At 40.8% G+C, this 20,783-nt stretch overlaps 1 protein-coding gene across 1 annotated transcript; it reads right to left on the bottom strand.

Moving 5' to 3' along the window:
- Positions 1–4,421: 4,421 nt before the first annotated feature.
- On the bottom strand, positions 4,422–20,125 carry LOC128711423 (GTP-binding protein GEM). Its single transcript, XM_053806299.1, has 9 exons — positions 19,919–20,125; positions 17,184–17,325; positions 16,839–16,871; positions 13,754–13,876; positions 12,158–12,376; positions 11,902–11,987; positions 5,563–5,743; positions 5,326–5,459; positions 4,422–4,565 (listed from the first exon to the last, which is right to left on the bottom strand). Exons 1-9 carry the CDS (start codon positions 20,123–20,125, stop codon positions 4,422–4,424), a joined length of 1,269 nt encoding a protein of 422 aa, XP_053662274.1.
- Positions 20,126–20,783: the final 658 nt, after the last annotated feature.

The raw sequence follows: 20,783 nt of genomic DNA, 5'->3' as shown, positions 1-20,783 counted from the left end.
GTCGCTTTACACACTCAACACCCAAAAACAAACTCATCTAGCTAGTAAGCAGAATTAGTCGAAGAAAAGGCTGAATCATCTCCTTCCTGAAGCTAATTTTTTACTACCAAACCAAATCGAAGACAAACAGGAAAACACCCGACTAGGGGAGGGTTCAAATGTGGGGAGGCGAATGTTGTGGTTCGTTGCTGTGCTGTTGAAAGCGGTTGAGAACGGATGATATTTGGGACCAGGAAGCGAAACAGGTTAGTGAAATCGGATTGCCTATGGGGAAGCAGAGACAACAATCAACGACGATCAAGCATTTCACCATGACACGCCGTTTAGAAGCCATTCCGGGAAGGTTCGACAGAGAGAGAATATTACCCTGAAACTTTTGACCCCAAAAAAAAAAACAACAAAGCACAAAGCAGTGCACAAAGGGCACGCAAAAGGATCTGCTGGGAGGAAGACAATTTATTAAACGGCGGATCCGTTTTCTCCCCCTTTCGATCAGTCCTTCGGCTTAGTTAGTCAGTGCAGCTAAAAGTATAGTAGGTAAGTTAGTAGGACAGGATACAAAACACACAGCAGGATAACGAGGAGCATAAAAAGGGGATCGGTAAGGTCCAAACCAGATATGATAATCGAATAAGACCGAATTCTCATACTAATGTTTAAGGAAACCCCACATACACACACCCACACGCATTTAAGTCGATCGAATGGGAGAAGATGGTACATGTACTGTTGCAAATACCTACTAACAACAATACGTAATGTGATATTAATTTATTGATTAAACACGGAATAAACGGATCGCATTCTTTCATATAAACCGTTTAAGTGGAGAAATTCTTAAAACGTTACGCTCAACGATAGTTGAGGGGTAATATACACGTTGAGAAAGTGTGATCATGCACGGAAATATTAGTCATATGAGTTAAATTCAGTCAAGAAAAGTAAGGCCGCTGTAAACTTTCTTTTATAATCATTGAACAACTTACGTTTTTATTTCATGAAAAATATAGTAAAAAAAAACAAAACAAAAAACGGTAGAATTTAGAGCATGTACAAGATGCTGTAGCTATTTAAATGTTACCAACATTTCTGCGTTCCGCCTTCCGCTATTATGATGTATATGTGTGTGGTTTTTTGTTTGTTTTTGTTTTAACGACAATACCGATTTATCGTTTTTTTTTCGCGCTTTGCGTTCCAGTTGCATATTGCTCCGCTGTATTGGATCGAGAGCATTTTAGAGTACAAGAGTAGCAAAGAGCTTAAAGGGCTAAATGTTTATAAAAGTAAACTAAAGATATAGATACAAGCAGGCTCGCGTTTGCTGAGGCTCGATAGTTTGCTGGGTGTACGTTTGGATGGATGTGTTAGTTTTAAAGTTTTAAGTTGTGTTTTATATAAACTTTTGCATACGTTTGCTTCTTCCTATTCCTCTTTTTGAATGGATCAGGACAAGGGTTTCATTATTGGTTGTTCCATGTCTGAAAGGAAGAAAACGGTAACGCTACTGAATGTTCCTTTTCCCTTACACTGTGTATACGGTTACGCAGACAGACAGAGACAGACGATGCTTTACCCTTTTTTCGACATTTGCTAATATTATTATTATTATCTTTGGGCCCACAGTTAACAAGTTATCAACTTTGTTTAAATGTTTGTTTTCCTTTTCTTGATATACAAATGAATGCGCTTCCATTTTGTTTTGTTCATTTCACTTGCTTTTGATATAATTTGTTAATTACTTTTACCCTTAACTTTTTTGTGTTAGTGTTTCTCCGCAATAACGTTTCCTCGGTTTTGATTCGTGATTACCTTAACTATTTTACTTCTTTTTCGAAAGTTTTTTTTTATTGCTATGTTTTGCTTCACTTCTCCTTCCGTGTGTGTGTGTGCTGCATACATTTACGTTTATTGTACACGACGTAGAATCACCACAATACACGAACCGGCCATTGATTATAGGCTGCTGAATAACTGTGTGGTTGAGTTGGGTTTGCATTTATAAGTTTGTGGTGCTACTGTGTGTGTATTTGTGTGAGAGAGAGTTACTACACAAATGCAATAGATACTGTACACAACTGTGCACCGTCGACGTCCGCTCGTCACTTTGGCAACATTTATCGCTTCAAAAACAGAAAAAAAAGTAATAAAATGGCTGCCATTTGCGCTGATGGAGCACTTTTTGTTTTCTCAGTCAGTAACAGTGTGCCTGGTAGAAAGTGAACCGACCGTGGAAGCATTTACAGTCACGAATTGAAGAGTTGAATTACACACACTTGTATAGTTGCTTATATATTATAGCACCGTAAGGAGCGCTTTTATTTTTTGCTTGCTAACCTTTTATGATCGGTTTTTTGTGCCATTGTAATACATGTTTTAACAGTAGGAAGTATTATGCAGACCTTTCAGTTCGTTCGATAAGCAAAGGGAGAACATAACTTGCCACAAGTTTTTTTTTTTTAATAAAAGTCTATAATTTTCTTTAAACGCTATACGGAGAAGCTAATAGGGGAAATATACACGGTACAGCGCACACACAGCCACACCCATCGTCAGTTATTGTCGAGTTTGCTATGAAAGAAGGTGTGCTAGACCTTAATGTGGCCGAATAAAACGAAAACGATTTAAGTAGCATTGTTTCAACTAGAAATTTTATCTACAAAACGGATGATAAGGAAAAGTGGACGAGTGTAAAACAGTGGTATAAATGTTATCAACCTTCTACTGTATGTTTCCATTATAACTTTAACTCATTATCCGTGATTTTGTTTCGATTTTGAAAAACAACTTCATCGCACAAGCATTTATGTTCTGTATTTGCCTGTCACACATACAACTGTTTGAACTGTCCACACTTCCTCGAAACCCAACGTTTGCCATTATTATTTATTATAAGTGTTTGTATGCTGTTTTTCTTCTTCTTATTTTGGACAACATTTTCCGACAAAAAACAAACACGCACACCGAACCAACGATACAAATAACGATAATATTAACATTTGTAGTATTGTTGTTGTTGCTTTGTATCCACCCTTTACTACTATCACACCCCACCTCGTCGACCAGGTAGCCATCAATCGGCCACCCTTGGGGGCCGTTACAGCCGTTAATTTGAAACATTATTCCTTATTCGCTTATACTACTACATGGATGTAAGTGTGTGTAGGTGATACGATACAGTGGTGTTTTTGTTTTGTCCTCTTTTGACAATCCGCAAAACGAACGGTGGCGCAAATGGCGGCGCATATCCGTTTCTTCTTTTTTTTTTTGCTTCACTTTGTATGTTTTGTTAGAATATTTTGTTTATATAAGACGCCTTACATAGCTACGTTTTCTTTTAAAGTTTTTTTTTGTTGTTGTTTTTGCTACTATTGCTGCACTTGTTCACTAATGTTATTGTTTCCAGTTGTTTTTTTCTTCCTTTTCACCGTTTCTTTTCATGTTTTTTTATCTATGCTTCTTTTCTTGCATATGTGTTGTTGTTTTGTTTTCACCTTTTTTATCATCTATTCATATTTAACGTTTCTTCTATCAACTTACATTGTGTTTATTTTATTTAACTTTTTACCCAATGTTTTGTTGTATTAAAGTTGTTTTATTTCTGATTTACTTTTACTTGCTCATTCTTTTCCCCTTGCCAGCTTATCCCATTGCGCTTTGGAGATGCACTCCGGAAAAGATTTATGTCTATATAGGGTTTTTGTGTGTTTGTATGTGTTTTGTAACCGTCAATGTTTCGAGTTCCGTTTTTTACATGGAACCAAAACATGCTTGGAAAACAAAGCCGATTCTTAAGTGGTAGTAGTAGAGATTTACTAACGAAACTTGCGGCAATGGCACATAGTATATAAAGTTTTCTTACTAGTTTTAATTTGATTTATACCCCCCTTTTTTTGGTTTGTTTTGCTTCACTACCATTACGCCGAGGTGCACAGTGAAAGTTCGTGCAAAACTTTCACTCACAGTGTGCCACCACGAAGGGTTCCATTATTTGATTTTTGGTGACCCGATTACCGAACGTGGCTTTGGGGCATGTTTTTTTGTCGTGCAAGATCGCTCGCACCGTTTGCAGCTTGAGCCTTGATAGAAACCGTCCTGTGCAACAGCGCCGCCCCTACCTCACCTTACATTATACATATCTACGCGGTTTCAGATACGCTGACCAGAAGGCACTTTTTTAGCAAGATGTATAACGATATATCAATGTTTACGGGTTTGATGTTTGTTTTTGTTTGGGTTTTGAATTTTTGTTTGCTGCTTCGCTACGCCTCAAACTCCTGCTCGGAACTACTGATCGTACCAGTGTGCTGTTAGGCGCGGTTTGCTATCGACCGATCAGCTGCTATCCAATGTTGGCTGCTTTTTTTTTTTGAGCGCGTGGAGCGGCAAGTGTCCCACACACTCCGGAACACACCTACAAACGCTTACAGCACCTGCAGATTTTCGCAGTTCTTAAACTTGGAATCCTCCTTGCCGAATATCCACGTGATCATCTGACGTGCCTTCATCGACGCTCGGACGACGCTACGATTTTTGTACCAATGCGCAGACGACGGTTCTCGAATTCCCTGTAGCGGAACAAAAGCGATAAAACAAAAGCGTTAAAAAACACACTTGAGATGGGAAAATTAATTCAGTTCAAGGAGTCTAAGAGTTAGAATAAAGATTTAAATTATGAGTTAACTCATGTGTGAGTTAACTCAGGATTTAACTCTTCAAGGAAACCTTCAACTTACGATTTAAACCATGAGTTAGCTCGTGTGTGAGTTAACTCAGTATTTAACTCTTCTCACCGGCCTTCAACTCACGATTTAAATCATAAGTCAGTTCATGTGTAAGTTAACTCATGATTTAACTCATTTCACCGGCCTTCAACTCACGATTTCGATCACGAGTTAGTTCCTGTGGGAGTTAACTCAAGATTTAACTCTTTTGGATGACTGATGTTGAGGTGAGTTGAAGTGGTCGATTTGAAGAGTTAAATCCTGAGTTAACTCACTCAAAAGTTAGCTCATGATTGAAATCGTAAGATGAAGGTAGCCATGAAGAGTTAAATCCTGAGTTGACTCAAAAAAGAGTTAACACATGAATGAAACCGTGAGTTAATGGTAGCCATGAAGAGTTAAATGAAAGTTGTTTGAAATGATTTTATTCTCTGTGAATGAGTTAAACCGCAATAGAGTTACAAATACTCTTCTTGGTGATTTGAATTAACTCTCTCTCTAGCAAGAATCAAATCATTCGTTCGTTCTGAGTCATTGTGCACATCACTAGCACGCAAACACAGAGAACACAAAATGATGTGGAGTTATTTGATCGGTACTGTACCTGTACGGCGGATTGTTCCCTTTTGAGACGTATCTGTGACAGGATGCCGGCCAATAGTTCATCCACGTTATGGTTGATCGCTACCGATACCTCGATGAATTTGATTTTGTGCGTACAGGCTAAACATTTGCCATCTGGCGAAGGACGATAGAAAGGGTACGTGTCATTGCTAAGGCTCACTCGAAGCTGTCACCTTTAAGAGGGAGGAGAACCAGAAGGCAGGGTTCGCTTGCTTACCCTGCGATGAGACGGCACGGGATCGGGCCAAATCGATCTTGTTCGCCACGAGAATGGTCGGCCGGGACCGGCTCACGTCCATATCGTGCAGCATGTTGAGCAGCTGGTCGGCCCGGCTAAATGTCGCCTTGTCTACCACGGAGTACACCACCAGAAATGCGTCCGCCTTGAGCATTTCATCCTGCAAAAAGAGAGGGGCGAAGGGACCAAAAAAAAAACGACTTAATCAAGGCACTCAGACACACAAGTCAGGCGCAAAAAAGGCTCGCCTCCCTGCCGCCCCGAAACCGCCAAACCGCCAATCTGGATTAGCTTGATTATGTCAACTCGCATTTCGCATTAGTATTCCGTTCGGACCGGTGTCGCATGCCTCCCTCCTCATAACCCCCACCAACGATTCACTTCCGATTAGACCGACATCCGTTCGAATGACGACGGCGACGCTGTGGAATATTTTATCGCTTCGCAAATACAAGCGAACACACTCCCGTGGGGACACGACATTTATCTGTCCATGGTATCCTGGAGGGTGGGTAGGACCTGCCTTGTGACTGCTTTAATCCCTAACCCGGGCACTCTCTCTCTCTCTCTTCTGATTCGAATAGCTTCCACAAACAAATCCCACCACCAGTCACGGTCGCGGCACCTTCTTTCAGTCTGTTTCGCGGGAACCGGTTTGACTAATTGACCACGGTTCAATTGAATCCATTGCTTTACATTTTCTCACCAATTAGTAATGATTTAATGATGGCGACTCCTGGGGGGTGGGTTTTTATTTTCGCCGCAATGTCCTGTCGCGTTCGGTTGCTTTGTGTGTTGTTCTAGCCTTTGCACGCTTAGCGTAAAGTAATTATAGCGAAGTGCTTGATTTTTGGAGCAATAAGTTGGGCGCAGCTGTCCGTCATTTAAACTTGTGACAGGTTCAACTTGTTGACTAGACGAACTCCCTTCAGCTAATAAACTTTTGTGTTTGTAACTGTCTTCTGGTCTGTTTGAATGAATTATATTAACATTTGCGGAATTGTCTAGAAGCTCTCGGGAGAAAATTTTCGAAGTTCCCAGAGCTAGTGCCGTAATACTGAGATTATTAGGACTTGAACAGTCCGTGTGCAGAAGTCAAGAATTCATTCCAACCCTTGGGTGCAGCTAGTTCGAGTTGGAGTAGGTTCAGTAGATCCAGCAGGTGCGCGCTTCCATAAATGGAGTTTTAGGTGAAAATTTGGTTAGCAAAAAATGATCTTAAATTGATGAAAAACCTCATTTTTAATAGCCTTCAAGGCCTCAGAATAAAGCTTTGAGGATGTTTTGTTAGAAATGAATGTCCACAAAATGAAAAAATAGACCATCCCGTTGGGAATCGCACTGTTTTGTCCTGGATTTATGGGCTGTAGTAGGTTTTCATTTAAAATCGAATTGCTCAAAAAAGATTTTTATTTCACTTATGGTAGTTCTTAAGTGGTCTTAAGAACGTTTTTATTTTTTTTTAGTTTTTTATGGAGGAGCTCTTGAAGTCCCACTACTAATTCGAAGTCGAGCCCTGATGTGAATGACTCCACACTAAAGATGCATATAAAACTCCTTCCAAAACATTCATTATTACACTCCATTCATTATTACTCCTTGTAACAATATTACAATGCAAATCATGGAACGGTCTCCTCTTTGCGAAATATACGTTGCAAATATCGTACTCTAGGATAAGCAGTCTAACTGTTAACGTTAATGTGGGACAGGCATGACCTACTTCCATTCCAAAACGTTTGACTTTAACTGTTCTTTTTTAATTTTCTCTTTGTAATTGCTCTAAAAATTTACATTTTTTAATGTTATTGAAAAGAAAATATGTAAAGTAATAGTAGCACTACGCATTTTAAAACAATAACCGTGTTCATTAGCAATTCCTCCATCAATCCACTGCAATTTCGCAGAACGCAACACACAAACAAAATAACCCTGTTATTCATTCCTTCACTCTCCTGTTTTTTCCCCCCACACAAATTCAAATTTATCCTGTTCTGTTTTAAAATATTCATGAACTCCACAGCTGCCATGTACGCATAAAGCGGCAGAAAAACAATCAAGACAAATGCATAGCCGCATAAATATGGATCGTCGCAATCTTATTATCATGGCACGTACCACACGGGGTTCACCTGGCGATGCAAATCATATCTTTGATTAAGGAAATGTGTGTCTTGAGTGTGTGCGTGTGTGTAAGTATGGGGAAGACAAATACACCTCACGCAACTGTTTGAACCGGCATCAATCTACTCCGCACGGCATGGAAAACCATGCGCCTCCATTGCCGGATATTCCGGGTCCTTCGTTTGTCCCAAAGCTGTTATCTACTCTCTCAGCAAAAAAAAAAAACACGATGACTCAGTTACATTTTGCTTACTGAATTTCTAATTTGGAACTATACTTCGACCCTAGGAAAAAAAAACCCAAAATGGGCCAAAACACATAGATAGTGGTTTCTGTATGCACAAAAGGTGTAGCAAGGATACACCGATCTTCCACTGATTAAACACGTTCATTCTACGGATGATATAAAATCGCCTACATGTGAAGAGCTGTATATGTGTGCGAGTGTTTGTATTTGACCCTCGGGGCTTCAGTTTCACACCCCCGGTTCGAGTTTCGTTCTGTTTAAAATTCATAAACGATTCCATTTGCTGTCTGCCGATTAGGACATAATGCGGCGCCATACAAAGTGAGTCTCGTTTGGTCTCTCTCTCTCCCTTCCTCTGTACGGATAAACCTTTCTTCCTATAATAGGATATCATCTTTCAACGCTTAAAGTGTTACAACTAGGTACGGGATGCCGTGCGGGTGCGGGTGTGATAGCAAACAGTGAAGTGTTTCACAGCACGAGGGCTCGATTTAAATATTCATCTTCCTGTATCTAAATTTCCGTTTGCTTTGGTTCAGGCGGAGACTAATAAATTTTTTGCAAAGGTAAGCAAAATATTTTGCTTTTTAAGATTTTCAAGCACACGGGAGGCCATATTATATTTTCTACCATTAGTAATATAATAAACAATTTCTATTAATTCTACACACTCAAGGGTTAACTCTGTAACTCAAGGGTTAACGGGCAAAAGCTCCCGAAAATCCCCCCAAAACACACTAGGAATAGATGTCCATATTGTTGTTGCGTGCTTTTTGTTCCTTTCCCCCGGCCAGGGTTAGACACAAACGTGACGCCAAAATGGACGACCCCGGTACGCTGGAATGTAGTTTACAAAAATGGCTCCGGGCGTCCCGGGATCCCCCGGATCCAAACCGGTTATCCTTATACATTCTGACAGCTTCTTGTGCTCGGTCAGCCGTAGACGGACGGAATGACTTGCCCAGATTAGCATCAGTGGGTCGGAATGGTTCCGGCCGGTACCGGGAATCCTAGCCGACAGCTTTCACTTAAATCCTCCGCCACGCGTTCTGCGCTGCGGGTGCAAAATAATAAAACGGACTGTCGCCTCGTCGAGCTGACAGTGCTGAAGTTGAAGTCCGTTCCGTGGTTGCCCTGCAGCACGCAACCTTCAGCACCGCCCTGCGCACAACCCTGCCGGATCGTTGAAGCGTTTTAAGCACCATGCATGGAAGAACCATTTGTTATACGGTAAAATAAAGTAAAAAAAAAAACAGGACAGGAATGGTCGCTTTTAAAGGTTTTGATAAAGTAATTACTATGCACAGGGTGTTCGCTTAGTAGGCCACGATCCTGTTGTGATCCACCGCCCGGACACACGCACGGGCGAAAGAGATACAATCGGCGAAACGAACCCAGCACGGTAAACGGTGTGTAGGAAGGTGTTGATGAATCCGCAATAAAAAAGATTGGCCATGAATTCGCAATTAGCATCGGAGGCGTGATGCGTTTGTTCGGTCGCTGTGTGTCCATTTTATTTCATTTGTTTGTGTGTCTGTTTGGCAACAAGAAACAAAAAAACGCCCCAAGGCGTGAGGTCACGCTTTCATGCTGCTGGTCGGCTTTTAACTTGACCATGATTTCATTTGAATGCTGATTAATTTTTCATTCGATGCGCCGTAACTCGGCCAATTAAAACCCCAAACCCGAAGTGGTTACCGGTCGGGCTAGGGAAATTTAATTTCACCATCTCTCGACCTATTACTTCCCATTCGCATCCGTTTGTTGCAGATTGTGCGCTGTTGTTTCCGTTCAATTTTCCTGCTTTTTTTGGTGTTTGTTTTGTTTTGGCTTTAATACGATTTGTTGTAATCTCCCTGCCAACCATTACCATGTGCTTTGTGCTTTGAAGATTACAGGCTTGAAGGGAGTAGCCATAAACATTAATATGTATCTCGCTTCGTTAATCTCACTTACGGCTTTAAGGCTGTGTGGTTAGGTCTCGAGGGACGCCTTGCCATACGCTTGCGAATAAGTTGATTTTATCGGACGTTCGCTACAATCTAAATCATGCCTCCCGGCGCAATGGGCGGTTAACATGCGGTTTATTTTCTGCGCTCAGATTTAACGTTAGCTAATCGAACATTTTATGCCGTTTGAGTGTAGTGATTTATGGACACGGCTTTACGGTTATCACATTGGCGATATGAAGTCCGTGAAGTACAGCGTTTGGCAGCGATTGTACAACCGTGTTGTGAATTGTGTAGCGCCAACGTCGTCTATTTACACTGGAAATTGCAAACATGTTAAGGTATTTTTGGTGGCGAAACGAACAAGTGATCCATTTTGAAGTATCCACTGTTTTCGTTTATTCTCCCTCTATCGGTACAACAAAACCTCAAGAAGTCTAGGGCTTACCATTTCTGGCTTTGTTTGATTTTATTTTTAGCCTTAGTTGGATAGTCAGTCCTGCGTACGGAGGATTGGTCCGGATGGGATTTTGGACCGGTCCTGTCGTGTGAAGACCAATGCCAACGTCTCTCAAAGCTGCAAAGGCTCCTTAACAACACTTTCTCTAAGCTGAACATGATATTTGGTCACTAATATGTTTACTAATTTCATGTTTCTCTAAGTTTGGGAGTTTGCCAATGACAGCTCGTGATAGCTGCGTTTACAGAGTATGGTCGAAAACTTTTACCATGCATAAATGGTACACCATCCAAGTGATTAATGTGTGATTAAGTGACAGCGGTTAATTCAGGGTTGCCAGCAGCACTAACAGGCATTTTGTAATGAATGAGTTTTTTCTACTAAAATCGTGCAAAACTACCACAAGCTTAGTTTAATAAAACTGTCACTTATACAACTGTAAAAAAATATTCTAAATGAGCGTAACTTATGCGGAATTTTTACTGTCTTATTTTTAAGTTAAAGATGTTTTAGTATATTGGACATATTTATTGATACTAGGTACTTTTTCAAGGTATTTTACACAGTACTTTGACGTCAAATTGGCCCCATCCTTTGAATAAATCAACTATTAATCAAATCTTGAGGCGCCCCAGTATCACTATCTTACCACAGCCAGAGTAGCGATAGCACACGAGGGTATACGGTTAAAATGAGATCCCCCAATAAGAACTCACGCACACGTTTCCACTAGAACCACGCAGTACAAAGAGGGTGAACAATTTTGGGAACCTTCAGCATTCAAACCAATCTGAGATACGATGATGATATAGACATCATTCGGTTTATTGCTGGTTTGTGCAGTAACTGCCTCCCAAAAGGATCATCTAGACGGCGGCTAACTTTGGTGTTGATTGAGACAAAACCCACCAAAAGCTATTGTGGCCACGCAAACTAATGCCGAATCGCGCATTTTGGGTTGGTAAAATTGGAGTCGTCGAAAACTTCTTCTATCTTGAGTTGAGTTAAAAGTTGCCTTCAACTGTGTGCAAAACGACCAAATTATAACTCACTGAGCTGTAGGAAGAATCTACGATTTTGCAGCTACTACCAGCTAGTCAGTTGACTAATTGTTATCATTTAAAAAAACACTTGATCATGAAGTTCATACAGCTGCTTTCAGTTGATTGTCCGTCATCTAAAAATGTAGTACTGTTCCATTCTAATTATTTTAATTGACACAATTCTGGTCGCAACACGGATTATCGTCCTAGAAATGGACAGTTTCATGCGATCGTCTTTATTAAGACAACTCCAGATGGTGATTATGATGTATTATGTGATCAACAACAGTACTTAATAAACGTTGCCTCACAAAATAAATGCCATTTCATTGAGCTTCCCGTGCAAAGCGAAACTCCAATTTCGCACAGACACTACCCATTGATTGCATTACAGTGCCAAATCAACAATGGCAACATGATTCACTGAACAAGAAAATCACTCACAGTGCTAAATAACTTTGCACACTACTTCTAGCCTTCTGGTCACATCCTTACCTTGTTGCCCATGCTGTCGGTGACGAACTTCAGCTCCGATTCCTCGCCATTCAGTATGATGGATATGTTCTGCTCGCCCGGTGACTCTGGCGGACCAAAAAAAAAAAAAAACGCGTAACGAGAAACCATTAGAAACCCATATGATTGTAGCCCAGGCGCAATAAAAGCACATCATCTTGCCCACACCCGTACGAGCGACCGAGCGGAAGACGACGTGCCATTTTATCTTGACCATAGACCATGATGCGTCGCTTACCTCGCGTATCGTACGCATTAATACACTCCGACGAACGGAACTGTGACAGGAGCGCGCCCTTACCGACACCGGGTGCCCCAATCATAAAGACGCAGTAGGAATCGATCGGTCCGGTCGGTGGTGTTAGGACCTCGTCCACAACCCGCACCGGACTAACCGGTGCCAGGCTGTTGCTTCTGGACCGCCGCCTGCGAAACGAGTCGCCCCGGTTTACGACGCCTGCAAACGGTAGGAATAGAAAGCGGAAACAACCCGTATAATGTGATGCTTTCGGGCGACTTTGCACAATGATCATCGAATTCGTCGCTGCTTTTATCGGTCGTTTACAACTGGTGGCGTATGGAACGGTTTCCGTTCACCATTGACCCATATTTCTAACGATATCTCCTTGAGATAATTTATTCGACATATGAAAGCAATAGCTCCATTATTTTAGCGTTGGCTAACTCGTTTTATTTTATATAAAAAAACGTCTTATCTGATATTTTTCACGTGTCAAACAAAATTACAGGGTTTCCCACAATTTATTCAGCTTTTTTCAGCAATTTTAATCTCAGCTTTTTGTGAATCCATCTCGAAGCTTTTTTGATAGTTTCTAAAATATATGAGACGAAGTAAAAAAAATCCCGGCACGGATTTAAAAATAGTTGGGACGAAACGAAAAAAAAAACATTGCGAAACTGTCAAAAAGTTACGGAGAACACTGTATGTAAATTAAGAAATAAGAAATAAGTGCAAATTTTAGCCTATTTTGTTTATTTTTTGGAGATTCATTGCTATTGAGAAAAAAAATTAGAAAAGGTATTAAATCGGTCATTGTATAATATATTTGATTTTTTTCTATTCCTTGGGGCTTTCAGCTTAAAGTGAGGGCTATCTGTTTGCAACATTCTCCTGCAAGTGATTGAAAAGTTTGCATTATATCGGTCGAAACCCTGTAAAGGGCTTAATACTAAACTACTGGGCGACTCCATATTTGGGGCGCTTCCGTGTTTGTATTTTAGAAACTTTTCAGTAACAAAAAGTATTTAAAATACTACATACAAATTAAACAAATGAGCATAAAAATCATTTCTTCTTCGTTCGGTAAACTTCAAACCTCCAATAACATTCAATTTCAACATCTATACGCATCTTGCTACCAATCCGATGATACAGTGCGTTCATAATTACTTAGTTAATTTTACAACAGGACCGCTATTTTCGACCCAACGGCAAACGTGTACCGCGTTCGAAACCTTGTCCTCCCCAAAAACAGATATTATTTCCGGCTGCCCGGAACAGCGCCAATTCGAATGCTCATTACAAATGGCTGAGCGCCGAAAAACCCGGCAGGCCCATCGTCACGCCTCGCAGATGAAAAGGGCCGGAACCCGGAACAATCGGCCGGGCGGCGGTGAACCCTTCGGCGAAATTGCACGCATCGCCAGCGGCGTGTACAATCGCGCACGCTTTCTTCCATTCTAGGACCGGTTATGAAGCGTACCGCACGACTGAAATTGCCATTTGCCGAAATGGCAAATTAAATCCCGCACCCGCTTGTTAGGCCCTTTTGTTGGGTTTTCGGGGCAAAAACCCCGGGTCCCGGCAACTTACCCTGCTTCGATGAGCTGAACGTTCTCAGTCTGATATTGTCATCGTCGTCCTGATCGTCTATCTGCAGGTGCTGTAGGTTGATCTGTGGCACGTCCAGAAAAGCGTTCGATTTCCTTGGCGTTGCTGCGGTCCGCGGAAGCAGTGCGTGAAGGCCGGTGCGAAGGGGGTCGTGTATGGTAGAACAGGTGGGAAGAATGGGAAACGATTTTAGCATTCATTAACACAGCATTTCGGGCGGCAGTTTTGCGGGATCGGTATTTCGGGGACCTTTTCCCAGAATTCTTTTGGTGAAGGCGATAACGACACATTCAAAGGAGTTGCTAATTAAGCATGCACTACTTTGTACTGACACTGAAAAAGGACACCGTTTTTTTGCAAGGTATAATATTTATTTATAATTTATACTATTCTACTGATGGTAAAACACCTAAATTAAAAATTAAGATAATCAACATCGATTTGATAAAAGATTTTTTTAAATATTTGAATAATTTAAGATTCCATTATCACCCAGGTATTTACATCTTCAAGGAGTTGAGTCTTGATTAAACTGAGGTTTAATTAGCGGAAGTTCTGATTTATTAACTAATATTTTAGATGATAACTCCTTCTCTCTGCTTCTAGAAATGTGTTGAAAAGTATAGACCATTTCGTTTGGATCAAAATTGATCAAAAAGTTTAAGCACGCACGCACGCAAAAAGTTTCGAACAATTTTGTTAGGAAACTTGAACTCTATGACGGTCGATAACATAACCAACATATAAAAAAGCTCTTAATAGTTTCCGATAAAGCCGCTAACTAATATTCATGGCACATCTATTTATTACGTAACGCAAAAATCGAGGCACCACCTCTGTATTAATTTTATGACGATTCCGTCAACCCTCGCAAGTAAAATTTTTATTGCAAAATTAAATAAAATTTTCGAACGATGCCACACTTTTCAACCAGATATGTTAAATATATTTAAGCTATAAAAGATAAGATATAACAGACAACAATGCTGCCATATTGATTCTATGACTCTCACATTAAAACCTCGCACCAAGGACTTCAAGTTTTGGACGATGTCGATAGTAGGTTTGAAGCAATTTTTGTACTCCTTTGGCTATTTTATGGAGTAGATTTTGCTAATTGAATATAACTTTGGAAACAAAAGTATAATATCCGCGTATCTCGAATTTCCGTGTAAGTCGAATCCAGGAGTAAAATCGTTTCTAATTCAAAGTTACAAAGATGCCTTCCTTCTGTGCACTTAATTTATTCAGCAAATCAGGCGACTTTTTAAAAGAACGCATTAAAATAAATCAAAAACAATGTTTTACATGACCAAAGAAATGTATTTGCGATCATTTTTGTTTCACCTCTTTGCTTTCGTTTTGTGCTATAAATTAAGTCAGCTGTTAAAAATGTCTAAAAACGGCATATCTCCGAATCCGCGTATCTCGGGGACTGCCTGCACTTCTTGTGTGTTGGAAGGTTTTGGAGATGGTAGCATCTTTGTCGATTAGAATTAGTTGAAAGAAATGGTGCCCTATGCTTTCTCTGTTAGCACACTAACTTTAATTGCCTATTGCTGCAAGCGTTACGTAAGGAATGGAAGTCACCCTAGCACAGGCAAGCGAAACAAATGTACAAAAAGCTTTGCAAAATGTACAACATAAGCAATTCGATTGAATCTAAAGAAAACAGAAAATGTTAAACATCAGCTTTGTACGCTCCCAACAATAAACTCTGACATACGACGTTGGTAAAAGCTTTTGTCTCGGCCGATTATGAATTGCCCCTTTAAACAATCAGTCCTCCCGCAGTTGAAATGTTGCTTCAAGTAAATTTACCCAGAACTATACATGAATCTCTATTTAAAAGCATAAAATAGAGGTTCAACTTAATCAAAGACTTACTAATATCAAGAAACAGTGCAGGTGTTGACCCATTTATCAAATATTCCAATATCAAATACAAAACGCTTTGAGTTAAAGCTTAAAGTTTCGCTACCGGAGAAAATGCCCCATTTTCAAGGCCATCAACCAGCAAACCCAACGAACCGGCCAAAGGGGAAAACGGGCGGTTGAGGTGAATGGAAAGCGAGGGGTTGAAATAATCAGGCCATATCATTTACCGATTACGTTCGATGTAAATGAAAAAGCACAGTTGACGAAACCAGTGCGAGGATTCCCATTGCGAGGTGTTTCCCACACATGCACGGCATGCATGCAAACACCGCCACCGCCACCCACCCACCCACAGTGTCGATCGATGCGCCGGTGCCCGACAACTTTGACTGAAAGCTCCGGGCCCGGGTGCCGAGTTTCGAAACACTATCACCTAACGAGAAAACATTTCTCGGTCGGTCGATTACAAAACCCGCAATCCAGGACACCGACGTGCCGGACTCGCGTTGGTGAAGATACGTCCGTAAACTTACACACCGGCAGCAAGTGTAGTGGTGGGCGTATTCAAAGGACCCGACAACTGACATGAGCTGAAATTGGAATTTCTGAGTTCTGTTGGGGAAGAAATGGGGGAGGGGGACCATTTTGGGACAGGGTATAACATCACCATCAAACATCAGAGAATGGTGCGAAGGGACACAACACACGGTATGCGATCACAGGACGGTAGTGCACAAACCGGCCAACGGCTCCGGGAATGCTTGGGGAAGTTTGCACAAAACCGGCAAACTGGTGGTGATGGTCCGTGTAGGGAAATTCTGAAGGAATATTTACATTCTAAGGATCACTCACTCGGTACAAATCGCAACTGCTAGCCGGGAAGAAGAATAGTTGTGGAGGACGTTCGTTTCGGGTGGTGTGCCGAAGGCGGGGAGTGAAAGAAGAAACGGGGGTGGAAAAGTGGGAAGGAACGAGAAAAGATAAACCACAAGGAAAACATTTGCAACGGTAGTAGATTCACAGGCGGAATCCATGCGGCATTGTCAACGGTCAACGGGGAATAACGACAGATGGAGGTTTGACAGACAGATAGAAACAGGTGGAGAAATACACAAACACACACACAATCACGTATCAAATCCCAGGAAGAAGGCTATTTATAATAAGCATTTGCGCTTTTTCACCATACCTAACTTAATCCTTACATTTTGATGGCGCCGCTCTGCAATGAGGAAAATGTCAAAAATGATTCATGCGCCATTGCCGTCGAATAGTCGTTGTGAGACACTGTTTTTTTTGTTGGTAAATTAAAGTCAAACCCCTCCATTTTCCCACGGTTTTTTTTTAACAAACAAAGCATAAGCGTTACAGAAAAAAAAACATTGGCATGTAACAAATACAACATTGTATTAACTGTTCTGTTAGCAAAGAAAAAAGCGGCACGGTCTGTGCGGCAAACCAAAAGCAACAATAATGCTCTAGCCTTCAAGCCTATCGGTCGTTTACCGGCGCTTTGTATGTGTGTGATCCGTACCTGAATTGTGCATCGGACGCCTTTGTGATCCTCGGCGTTTCTGTGGTGGTGGAGTTTCCGAATCATTCAGCCGCGGCTCGCTCGTACAGTGACCCCGCGAGTCCTGCAGTGTTGGCGGTGGAGGCTGTGGCTTACGGCGGACCTGTTTGATACAGACAGTTGCTGATTAGTACCATCGGAAGCGAAGGAAGTGCAAAAAAAAATGTACATGAAATGAAAATGACGTGAATTATTTAAAATCTTAATTGAAATGTACAAAATTTGGAAAAATTGGTTTAAAATTAAGGGAATTAAGTTACACTATCCTTAATTTAATTGTTAAATATTTCAGTTGACGAAGCTGTTTAATAATCTACAGCAATTTTTTCGTATCTAAAGACAGTTTTTACATCTAAAGATCTTAAATACTACGCAAGATAGTAATAATATAAAATAGTTAAATATAATAGAAATCTCTCAAAGAATGATTTAAAAAATAAAAGAAACCTTGAAACTACTACTTAATTTATCTGAGTATAGCAATATTAACACGAAAGACCAGCTTGCTAAGTTATTCATATACAATGGTTGTCAAAATAAAGTACGCACCCCTTGATTTTTTGCGTTTTTGCCATTGTTTTAGTGAAAAATGAAGCTAGAACGCTGCAATTTTTTTTCATATGTTATTCTTAACGTACTCTATCTGATCCATTATCTAATTATAGTAAAATATTGTTTTTACACTTAACAAAAATAATTCTATTTAATTTTTCTGACACAACTGTTTCCAAAAAATAAGTGCCCACTGTACAAAATTGTCCATAACTTATCGTTTTGCTACTATAAAAATAATCGTTTACGTGTTGACGTTTTAGTATAAATTGACATGTGTACTAAATGCATTTTTACATGAAAAATGGAAGCAATATGTGATACATAATTGGTAAAATATAAGTTTTTTTATGAGTAAAATAAATATATCTTCTAACCCGTTCCGGATGAAATAGGTGTCATAGAATCATCCTATCATCCATCACTATTTCGTGAGCACCACAACAAGTTTCAAATTCTGTTTGTGGTAGTAAATATCCCAGTCACAGCTTTGAGCTCCCGGATGTAGCAATTGAAACTATCTTGCGACACAGCAATGTCACCAGCGCTACCTCAAGTCTCTGCTGTACTTTCTATGCATTGTTTGGTTGAAGGAGACGGAAAGATATAAGCATTCCGCATATATTGTGCACAATATCTCCCCCAGGAAACCTTGAGCCAAGTGGTGAAAAATGGATCAGCTACAATAATCCCGGCCTAAAAAGGTATCCAAGAGATTTCAATGTATTGGAAATCTTCCATTTTCCATCCCAAAATGCAATGGAATGTCCCCAGGAACGATGCCGATATGATGGGATCAACTTGACGTGATTTGCTACAAGCTATCGAAGCCCCGCCGATCAAATCTGCCGCTCCAGCAGAGACAAGCAAGGTGGTGCTTGAGCACGACTGTGCGGCGCCATCTGGTGGGAATTTAAAGCAAACCCCATAAAGGTAAGAAATGTTACCTTTGCCGGGGTATCGTTCCCCAGAGGAATAAAATCAAACGTAGAATCGATAATTGGATTACCTCCAAAGAGACAATGTTTTTCGCTTTGAAAAGTTTCCTTACAAAGGAAGGAATGATAGCACACAATGGAATGAAACATGTTTGTGATGATCTCAAAACGTATAACAATAAGGCATCTGTTTGGTCCCATTTTAGTGATAAATAAATATTTTCCACCTGGCAGTTCACAACCGGTGGCTTTCTTAGGAGTTTTATTTCAGAACCGACTCCAGTGTAAATTCATCATTAATGCCGTTTACTCTGACGTCTAGCTGCATCGGAGTACATCAGAAATGATTCTTGAGATAATTAGCAACGAGAAAACTATGGTGTTGTATCATTTAACTCTCTGAATTCTACAACAATTTCAATTACTTAGGTATTACTTAGGTGTCCGTAATACGTTCCAATACGGTATCTTCATCAACTACATTATAGCATTATAGCAAAAAATGTATTGTATCCGAAGATGTGTACAGGTCGTCCCCGAGATAAATTGTTATAGCGGATCGCCCTAACCCGGGAAATATCCGCGTATTTCGAATCCTGATGCAATTCCGTTTATACTTCAAAATCATGGAGTTGACTTCCTTCTCGGTATTGAATTTAATCAGTAATTCAAATGGCTTTTTGAAAGAATACATTAAAACAAATTAAAATCAAATGTTTATCTGACAAAAGAAGGCATTTTTCAATTAGTTTTTCACCATAGGAAGCATCGCGTATCTCGGGAACTGCCTGTATTTCATATCCTGGTAGCTGTTTGTGTACTGTAACTAAAGCCTCAACTATTTTGCATCATTGGGATTGATGTTGATCTGTCAAATTGCATTTTGAAAGCTGTCATTTTTGAGAACCACGAATAAACAGACACCCGGGTAAATGGTACTTGGGAAAGAATTTTTCTACTAAGTACATCAGTTGAGATTTGAAAGATGTGTTTTTTACACATTTGTGAAATGATTGCACAATTTTTACCGTTTTATTGTAGAATTTAATCATTATTAGTAATATAATGTAAACAAAACTATAACTGAAAGCATCTTCTGAAGTAAATAGAATAAATCAATATTACAAATCTTCTTCTAATTAAAACAAAGCAAATCACACCCTTTAAAGAACTCCAACTCCACTGCACTCTTTTGGGATATCTTACCGATCGTGGTCCTGTGATACGGGCGCTCTGGGATCGTGTGGCCGGCTTCCTTCGCCGATAGCCCGGCGTGCCGCTGTCCGGCGTGTCGCCCTCCGACGGTGGGCTGATGATCGTTTCCAAGCTCGCGCAAGCCGGTGCCGAAATCGACGAGCTGCGCTTTTTGTACGCAGGTCGCGCCGACGACGACATTTCGTCTGCCATGGTCATCGGTGTGTGTGTGTGTGTGTGGGTGGGGGGGTGCCGCTTCACCAAAACGGTGTCGTTACGAAAACAGTGGCCGAATCGAGTACCGAATTTGACCAGATTGTTCAAGTGTGTGTGTGTGTGTAGTCTCCCTAATGCAGGATGCAACCCCCAAAAAAAAAACCCCCCGTTTCGCAAATGTGTGCCGTAGATAATATTACTTATCGCGCTAATGGTTGGATGTGTGACGTTTTGGTGTATTGAAATTGAAATTGCTTTCCGTGTGTGATTATTGCTCTGCCGGCTGTACTCCGGCCCGGGTTGCGTACGAACCCGCTCGGGCGAGCATGCGATCGCTCACCTTCTGTCACGTCTGTCCGCTGTGCATGCCGTGCGCCGTGAAACACTGGGGAAGAAAATGGAAGACAGAAAAGAGAAAAAAAACACGGAGAGATGCAATTACTACTCACTGTGAAGCCTTTTTTTTGCGTGCATAATGGTGTAAACACCACCCTCAATCTATCCAACCCCTCTGTGCAATGCCTGTCCGTGCATTAACTCAAGTGTGCCTGCCTTCGGATGCATTCGTGCACTCCCATTACACCGTATTTACACTTGCACGGGAGCGATATTTTAGTGCACTGCTTGGCAAAACCGGAGCGGGCGGTCAACAACAGACGTC

The sequence above is a fragment of the Anopheles marshallii genome, chromosome 3, assembly GCF_943734725.1.
Source record: "Anopheles marshallii chromosome 3, idAnoMarsDA_429_01, whole genome shotgun sequence".
In the NCBI taxonomy this organism is placed as follows: Eukaryota; Metazoa; Arthropoda; class Insecta; order Diptera; family Culicidae; genus Anopheles; species Anopheles marshallii.
Note: the sequence above shows the minus strand (reverse complement) of the source record. Positions and strands in the feature narration are given on the sequence as shown.